Genomic DNA, 10000 nt, shown 5'->3' with positions numbered 1-10000 from the left:
TGAATGACGGTGTTGATGTGTTTATTGTGCTGCTGGTGAACTTCTGTATTCATCAGATATGAAACAGGCCTGAAGCTCTCTGTGTGTTCCTCAGAGGTTCCTTCACCGCTCATCTCTGATCCATACCGTATCAAATGGATGAATATTCATGAGGCTCCTGTATCGTTAATTACAATACGTATTAATAACATTTGAGTTTGAGCGGGTCTTTCATCAGGCTCGATGTTGAGCTCCACCAGCACTCATTAATCGTGAGCAGCTCCTGAAGGCCGAGTGGATTCATCATAACGTCCAGAGGAGCTGACGGCTGCGACGTCATTCACCCTCAAACACACGCGTCACAGTGTTCGCTGTAATCTCTTTAGTTAATACAGTTAATACCTCATTTATCTTAAAAATATTAGTGTTCTTAGTTATTTATTATTCAAGCAACAGCCCACGAGCGACTGTGTGATAATCACAACATGAGTGAGCTATTGCTTTGATAAAACAGTAATCTAGTACGGCAATTATAAAGTTTTAGACACATTCCAATTTATTTTTATTAATAATTAATAAAGGGCGTAATGGGTTGGCTGTTGCTAAGGAACGTGCACGTGTCCGCTCCTCTTTCTGAAGCGCTGGATGTCGTTTAGCAGCATCAGGGCTTCTGTGCACGGCTCAGTCCGCTCCTCCAGAGAAGTTCACCTGAAAGGTTCCATGTGGGAGCTGGTTTTAACAGCTGATATCTGGAACCTTCACTTACAAACTGTCACTCAAAGAGACACATATCAACCAGGAAAAGACTCAAAATGACCATAAACAGACACACGAGACTACAAAGAGACACGAAACAACTACAATGAGACACAAACAGACCAGTAAGGAAGAAGGAGGTTGGCGTCGGTGGATCTGAGGTTGTGGGTGGGAGTGTGTCGGTGCAGGAGGTCAGAAAGGTCTGAAGGGGTTTGTATGTGATGAGGAGATTTGTATACTGGATTCTGTGCTGTATGGGGAGCCAGTGGAGGTTCTGAAGGACCGGGGTGATGTGGTCTCTGGTGGAGTGGGAGAGCAGACGGGCAGCAGAGTTCTGGATGTGTTGTAGTTTGTTGATGAGTTTGGTGGATACAGGCACAGGCACGTGGCAGATAAGCAGGCGTCACCTCCTCCTCTGGAGGCGAGTCTCTTCCTAAGTATTTATCAAACACAGTCGTAACAGAAGAGCCAGAAATGTCCGCTTCCAACTGATTTCCTTCTCTCGGACGTTTGATGGACGCGGCCCAGAAGTGCTGCATCTGTGATGTGAGCTGTGTTAAGCCGTGGATGAATATTTATGAGTGCATGTCATTTTTTCTTTTTTTGCTTTAGCGCCTGCATGGATTGCTTGGGTTAATGCATGCAATGCAGACTTTCAGATTTGAAGGCGTGTATAAATATCTCCCGGCATATCTGCAGATCAAGGAAGATGCAGAACAATCTGCAGGAGGCCGAGCACAAACTCATGTCTCTAGGAGCGCCTTTGTTTTATGATGTGAGCGAAACAGCATTTCCTCCAAATCCCTGAATGCAGCATCAGGAGTCAGAGGTTTAGCTGCAAGTGACAATGCAGTCTGCGTCAAGGACAACAGCCATAGAAAGTTCGGCAATTTCGCCGTCACCATGTTGGTTTACGGCCGTCACCATGTTGTTTTTTTTGGCAACCAGTGAACAGGAAGTGACCATATCTGGACTGAAGAGAAGTGACGTAGAGACGCCGTATACGTCTCTGGTAGAGACCTGTCAATCACTGTGTAGCCCCGCCCTAAAGCATCCTCTGCTTTATGGTCTGTTTGACTCTAAATGGACCATAATGTACTAAATGAACATCATGCTGTATTGAAGAAGACTTGAAACTAGAGATTGAGACCATAAACTCATGTTTACAATGTTTACTGAGGTAATAAATCAAGAGAGAAGTAGAGTCATTTTCTCATAGACTTCTATACAACCAGAGGAGTCGCCCCCTGGTGGTCACTAGAGAGAATGCAGCTTTAACACATGAAGCTTTGACTTCACTTTAAAGAACCGGAGGTTGCCGCCTGATAACAACTCTGAAATCTGTTATATAAGGTGTGGTGAATCTCAGGGGGACACACACACACACACACACACACACACACACACACACACACACACACTCCTTCATCGTCCGTGGAAGTGTTCATTCCCTTTGAACTTCAGTGTTGGGATTCTCTTTAAATCGTGATCTTGGAGAGATGAACACAAAACACTTGATTCGTGACGGATGATTGAAGTGGAAGTGTTCGGTTCAGTGGACCATTAGGACGCATTAAACCTGACAATGTTGTCACAAAAGAAAAGGTGCTTCCCTAAATGATCAATGTGAAGATGTAGAGGGAGGAAGACCTTTTCCTCGCAGAAGATTGTTGTGAGGAGTTATGAGCTCCAGAGAAACGTCCTCATTTTTCATCAAAAACCCGAGACGGTTGAATTTTTTATTTCTTTTTTTATGAGCGATCGTCACATTCCAGTATCTAAATGAACGATCTAGCAGAATAAAATCACGTGTGACACAAGTACAGGTACGCACACATTACCTACATCAAGGCAAATGTTTTCTAGAAATGTTATGTTTAAATATGCAAATGAGGCATTATGTAATGGTAACTTTTGGTGAATTTATATTTTGTAAATATATATAATAACTCCCGCTATGGAAGTGATGTCTTCTTATAGAAACTGTCTGTTTGAATACAAACATGTGACTTTGTTACTTTGTTGTCACTTATTGTCTTTATTTTTCTCTTCAGACGTACGCAGTACAGAGTCACTACGGCATTCCACACTCAGAGGTAAAACTAAAGGCTTTAATCTTCAGATGATATTTCCTATTCCAGTATGATGATTTTGGCATTTTTACACACACACACTCATATAATATATATACTGTATATATATATTTCTTTCTCTATTCCTCTCTCAGTTAGCAAAGCTCCACCAGTTGTCAATGCACCAACAGGGCCTGGCCTCCATGAGCCAATCAGCTACACAAGTTCTATCTGGTATGTACTCACACACACACACACACACACACACACAGAAGATCTGAAGGGATGAAGAAAACAAAACTGAAATGATTGTTTGATATTTGTACGAATCGACCCGGAGACGATTCGTCTTTTGTCCGTTGAATCATTAGACTGTAAATAAGAAGTAGACGTCGTCACCGTAACGTCACACAGTGGTTTGTAGGCGGCCCTCTTTGAGGCCTCAAATTCGTCATGGCCGACGCCATCTTGTTTTTTGGCAATCGGCGTCTTGTTTGTGGCCATTGCAATCTTGAACATCATGCTGTATTGAAGAAGACTTGAAACTAGAGATTGAGACCATAAACTATTATATGTTAGATATAATAAAAAAGAAAGAAATATATATATATATATATATATATATATATATTAAAGTCAAAGGGAGGAGCCTAACACAAAGACTTTGGGGGAGACGTATGTAGTCAGTGATTCTGGAGAACCATATTTGACGTCAACACACAAACTAGAGACGCCGGTAGAGACCTGTCAATCACTGTGTAGCCCCGCCCTAAAGCATCCCCTGCTTTATGGTCTGTTTGACTCTAAATGGACCATAATGTACTAAATGAACATCATGCTGTATTGAAGAAGACTTGAAACTAGAGATTGAGACCATAAACTCATGTTTACAATGTTTACTGAGGTAATAAATCAAGAGAGAAGTAGAGTCATTTTCTCATAGACTTCTATACAACCAGAGGAGTCGCCCCCTGGTGGTCACTAGAGAGAATGCAGCTTTAACACATGAAGCTCTGACTTCACTTTAAAGAACCGGAGGTTGTCTCCTGGTACAATCCGAACACGTTTTCTTTCCAGCTGTAGGAACAGTGGAGACGCTCAGCAGGCTCCTCTCTGTTCTCTACTCGTTCCACTTTGAAGTCACTTTGTTGTCACTCTTCAGGCTCTTCAGCATTTCTTTTTTGCTCCTTTCACACACAAAATGCAGCGACTGTGTGTCAATGGAAAAACAACAAAAAAAATTTTAAAAGTATTTCCATTTCAGAAAAAAAAATTGTTATTACATCGAGTTTCATCATTCACTGCATCAAAAAACACAGGAGATGATTTCAATCATCAGACATGCTCTGAATGTCTCCTCTTATTCCCATCAGTCACTCTGTGAGAAGCATCAGCACATGATGAGATAATTCATGTTTTATAATCTTTATTTACTGAACTCTTCTGTGGCTTTGATGCTGAGCATCCAGCTGAGTTTACATGCTGACGGTGCATTTACAACATGGCGCTCTAATCAAAGGTGGAACAATTCATTTCATAGATTCTTTGTTAAAGACAGTTTGTGCAACAGTGAGACATCTCGTTCATGCAGCCGCAGAATTAAAGAAGCATGGCCTTTATATCTGCCTCATGAGTTATTCATATTCAGGGGCTCCTCATTGTAATCCAGAAGGGGAGGACATCGGGGGGGGGGGGGGGGGGTGAAGGAAAGGAAGGAAGGAAAGGCAGTAAAGAAAGGAAAAAGGAAAGGAGAAAAAAAGAGGAAGAAAGGAAGGAAGGACAGACGAGAGGATGGAAGGAGAGGAGGAAAGGAGAGAAAATAAGAAAGGATAGGAGTAGGAAGGAAGGAAAAGAGAGGACATAACGGTAGAAAAGAACAGAGAAATACTAAGAAAGGAAATGAGGAAAAGAGATAAAGAACGGAAGGACAGAAAGAAGAAAAGAAAGCTGTTGCAGAGTAAAATATAATAAATCAGTGTTGAAGCATTTTGTAAAGTCGAACTGTAGATTCACAGTAAAGAATTAAAGAGAAATGTTCTAAATGCTTCGTCTAGTTTAATATTTAACTCATGAGTTATTAATATTCACTGTTTCCTCTTCAGGGAGGTCAGGGTTCAGACATGTTTACCGTCACTGAGGAGTGAAGCATGTTCTTCATCAACGTACCCTCACACGCTTCCTGATATCTTATGAAAGAGTCGCTTCCTCACTAAAGTCCAGAAATGTGTCAATTTGTGTTCGTTACATTCAGACAAACTTTTCAAAATAAACTTCACAGAATACAACATAGTTTGGTTTAGGCAACACAACGTTGTTAGGTTTGAGTTCAAATAACTAAAGAAGTGTTGCTGACGTACGGACGTTGTTGACGTACGGACGTTGCTGACGTACGGACGTTGCTGAAGTACGGACGTTGCTGAAGTACGGACGTTGCTGACGTACGGACGTTGCTGAAGTACGGACGTTACTGACGTACGGACGTTGCTGAAGTACGGACGTTACTGACGTACGGACGTTGCTGAAGTACGGACGTTGCTGAAGTACGGACGTTGCTGAAGTACGGACGTGGCTGAAGTACGGACGTTGCTGAAGTACGGACGTTGCTGACGTACGGACGTTGCTGAAGTACGGACGTTACTGACGTACGGACGTTGCTGAAGTACGGACGTTGCTGAAGTACGGACGTGGCTGAAGTACGGACGTTACTGAAGTACGGACGTTGCTGAAGTACGGACGTTACTGACGTACGGACGTTGCTGACGTACGGACGTTGCTGAAGTACGGACGTTGCTGAAGTACGGACGTGGCTGAAGTACGGACGTGGCTGAAGTACGGACGTTGCTGAAGTACGGACGTTACTGACGTACGGACGTTGCTGAAGTACGGACGTTGCTGAAGTACGGACGTGGCTGAAGTACGGACGTTACTGAAGTACGGACGTTGCTGAAGTACGGACGTTACTGACGTACGGACGTTGCTGACGTACGGACGTTGCTGAAGTACGGACGTTGCTGAAGTACGGACGTTACTGACGTACGGACGTTGCTGAAGTACGGACGTTACTGACGTACGGACGTTGCTGAAGTACGGACGTTGCTGAAGTACGGACGTTGCTGAAGTACGGACGTGGCTGAAGTACGGACGTTGCTGAAGTACGGACGTTGCTGACGTACGGACGTTGCTGAAGTACGGACGTTACTGACGTACGGACGTTGCTGAAGTACGGACGTTGCTGAAGTACGGACGTGGCTGAAGTACGGACGTTACTGAAGTACGGACGTTGCTGAAGTACGGACGTTGCTGACGTACGGACGTTGCTGACGTACGGACGTTGCTGAAGTACGGACGTTGCTGAAGTACGGACGTTGCTGACGTACGGACGTTGCTGAAGTACGGACGTTGCTGAAGTACGGACGTTGCTGAAGTACGGACGTTGCTGAAGTACGGACGTTGCTGAAGTACGGAAGTGGCTGAAGTACGGACGTTGCTGAAGTACGGACGTTGCTGACGTACGGACGTTGCTGAAGTACGGACGTTGCTGAAGTACGGACGTTGCTGACGTACGGACGTTGCTGAAGTACGGACGTTGCTGACGTACGGACGTTGCTGAAGTACGGACGTTGCTGACGTACGGACGTTGCTGACGTACGGACGTTGCTGAAGTACGGACGTTACTGACGTACGGACGTTACTGACGTACGGACGTTACTGACGTACGGACGTTGCTGAAGTACGGACGTTGCTGACGTACGGACGTTGCTGACGTACGGACGTTGCTGACGTACGGACGTTACGTAGCGGATAAATCAATGTTGACTTGTTGGATCATACGGATTGTTCTTCAGGTGAAGCCGTAACAGCACGTCTCCAAGAACTAAAACTAAAACTAGAATGTGACTTCCTTACTATAAAATGTAATTCTCATGGTATTTGTACATTACATGCATTATTCCCATTTCCTGGTATTTTATACTTGTACTTCCTTCAGTGTAAAGGGACATCTTTACCTCCACTTTATTGAGTTAATCACTTTAATTACTTTATACTATATATATAACTTCATAACAAGCTCCACCGTCATCAGCTGTAACATCAAAGTGATGAATAATTAACGCATCGATGATAATAATCCAGTGACATCACGAGTGTTTGTAAACGACTTCACTCGATGTTCAACACGACGACGCTTCAGACGCTCATTTCTCAAACAGAGCAGATTATCACGGACGGATGATTATTCCATTATGTCTCAGGTATTAAAGTCATCAGACGTGGAAGGGAAAATAATTCACACACACACTCACACACACATACACACATACACACACACTCACACACACTCTATTAGAGGAACTGTTGGTTTAGTTCACCGTGACGAGGACATTCCCTAAGGAGAGGAGTGAAGAAGGAAAGGAGAAAAAGAGAAGAAGAAAGGAAGGACAGAAATAAGAAAAGAAAGGAAGGAAGGCAGGATGAAGGAAAGGACACAAAGAGGGAAGGAAAGGAAGGACAGTGGGAAGGAGGGAAGGTTATGAGGATAAGAGAGGGAGAAAGGAAGGCCAGGGGAAGGAGGGAAGGAAATAAAGGAGGAAAAGACCATAGGAGAAAAAGTTAGAAAGGAAGGGAGAAGGAAAGCAGGAAAGAAAGGAGAGGAAGTAAGGAAAGAAAGAAAATGATTAAAAGAAAGGAAGGAGTAGAGAAGGAGGGAAGAAAGCTATCACAGAAAGAAGAAAATAAATGCAGGAAGGAAGGGAAGAAGGAAAGGAGATAGGAAAGAAAGGACATTGGGGAAGAAAGGAAAGGATGAGAGAAAGAAAGGAAGGACTGAAAAATATGAGAAAGTTGGGGAGGAAAGGGGAGAAAGAAAGAAAGGAGGGGAGAAGTAAGGAAGGAAATGAATGAAAGGAAGGACATAATGGTGAAAGAGAAAAAGAAAAAGAAAGGAAGATCATGCAGATTACTTTCCTTTTGGAAAATGATAATTGAATTCAATTTCTCTCTCTCTCTGTCTCTCTCTCCCTTTCTCTCTCTCCCTCTCCCTTTCTCTCCCTTTCTCTCTCTCTCTCTCTCTGTCTCTCTCTCTCTCTCCCTTTCTCTCTCTCTCTCTGTCTCTCTCTCCCTTTCTCTCTCTGTCTGTCTCTCCCTTTTTTTCTCTCTCTCTCTCTCTCTCTCTATCTCTCTCTCCCTCTCTCTCTCTCCCTCTCTCAGGCGGGTTGGACGCCAACTCCCAAACCACATCTCAGGAGCTCCTCATTCCAAACGATGTGAGTATTACGACTTTATCCGAACATGAAGAGAGAGAATCACAACCGTCCGTCACTAATGTAACTAAATGTTAGAAGTAAAGTTTCCCTCATCACAGTCAATCCCACGTCGACGCCGTTTTTAGCCGACGGTTCGATGCCCCAACGCGTCGTTTATCACGTTAAAATATGGTAAAAGTGGAACATCAGGAGCCGCTGGTTTCCCTTCTTCATTCCTTCAAACACCTTTTTCACTTAATTTGATCTAAATGCAGGAAATGAATTAGTTATTGAAGACAAAAAGCTGAATGTGTTTTTCATTTCATGATGACACAGAAAACACAAACACACATTTTTTAAATCTTCTCCACTAGAAATCACTTTTTCACTTTTATTTCATCACCAGAACAGCAGCGCTGCACGTGTTGAATGATGAGTCTTTCTAAAGCGGCTGCAGCGTAGAGCAGCTAACAACACGTCGGTTTGATTCCTCTGGCGGTGAAACAGAAACAGTTCAGCTCGCGGACGGATGACATGTGACGGACGCGTTGACTATCGAGAGGTCAAAGCAGCGACCTTTTGTTCACAAGACAGCCTTTGGCCACCGTGTCTCTCTCTCTCTCTCTCTGTCTCTCTCGCTCTCTCTCTCTGTCTCTCTCTCTCTGTCTCTCTCGCTCTCTCTCTCTGTCTCTCTCTCTCTGTCTTTCTCTCTCTCTCTCTCTCCCTCTCTCTCCCTCCTCCTCTTCTCATCCCAAACTATAAAATGACCTCGACTACACAGCCTCCACACTTCTTTAGTTTGTGTTTTGCAGATCAGAATAATGATGCAGAGAGAAACTAACCGGAGCGCAGCAGTGACCACGTTTCCATGCACACTAAACACTAATGTTACACTTATTATTCAGAATATGACAGTATTCTGAATTTGAAACAGCATATTCAGTTTAGATATTGTGAATTATTCAGCAGTCGCCAGGAAGACATGATGTCGTTTCTTTTACAAACCTCGGATACGTTGAATGTGGACGTTTTTGCTGTTTGTGACGTCGAGTATTGAGCGATCGTTGTTGAAAGTTACGTGGTGTAATAAAAACGATACGAGGAAAATAAAAGGAGGGAGGGAGGGAGGGATGGATAGAGGGATGGATAGAGGGATGGAGGGACGGATAGAGGGATGATAGAGGGATGATGGATGGAGGGATGGATGGATGGATGGATGGATGGATGGATAGAGGGATGGAGGGACGGATGGATGGATGGAGGGATGGAGGGATCGATGGATAGAGGGATGGAGGGACGGATGGAGGGATGGAGGGATGGATGGATGGAGGACAAACGAATACAGGACTTTAACTCAGGAGACCGACATTCTTGTCCAGTGTGAAACCAAAGTAAACGTTGTTTTTACGCTCTCGTATGTTGTTTTACGAAACGTTGCGTAAAGGCGTTGTTATTTACTTACTTTAATTATGTTTCGGACGTTATTATTTGAACACAAACCATAAACCTTCACCAACTAGTTTTGTTGCTTAAACCTAAGCAACCATCTTCACAACGATAAACACCTTTTTATTGTGTTTTACGTTAATAGTGAGTCTTGTATTATTATTCACATATTTTATTTTACCATATAATCCGTCGCCATCTTGTTTTTTGCAACCAGTGAACAGGAAGTGACCATATCTGGACTGAGGAGGAGTGACGTCTCTGCTCATGCTGTATTGAAGAAGACTTGAAACTAGAGATTGAGAATGTCAGTGCCATGACAGTTTAATGAAAAGCACCAAATAAAGGTTTAGATTGGGTTCACTGACTGTTTGATGGGAAAATGCGAGACGAGAACACGACTGCAGCCAGAAAGTCCATCAGCACTGAGAGGCTACGTTCCTCCTTTCTGCCTCACTTGACTCTCCTCCTCTTTCACTTTGCCTCTGTCCATCCGTCCATCAG

At 43.6% G+C, this 10000-nt stretch overlaps 1 protein-coding gene across 1 annotated transcript in view; it reads left to right on the top strand.

Annotated features, from left to right (window-relative positions):
• pcbp4 (poly(rC) binding protein 4) overlaps positions 1 to 10000 on the top strand; it is a 51616-nt gene that overhangs the window by 31710 nt on the left and 9906 nt on the right. The window contains exons 9-11 of the mRNA XM_076096332.1: positions 2790 to 2831; positions 2963 to 3041; positions 8016 to 8071. Of these exons, the coding sequence (XP_075952447.1) occupies positions 2790 to 2831; positions 2963 to 3041; positions 8016 to 8071 (177 nt within the window). The remainder of the gene's footprint in view (positions 1 to 2789; positions 2832 to 2962; positions 3042 to 8015; positions 8072 to 10000) is intronic.

Source organism: Anarhichas minor, unplaced genomic scaffold (genome assembly GCF_050575085.1).
Source record: "Anarhichas minor isolate MPS153535 unplaced genomic scaffold, ASM5057508v1 ptg000021l, whole genome shotgun sequence".
NCBI lineage: Eukaryota > Metazoa > Chordata > Actinopteri > Perciformes > Anarhichadidae > Anarhichas > Anarhichas minor.
This window is presented reverse-complemented; position numbering and strand designations above follow the sequence as displayed.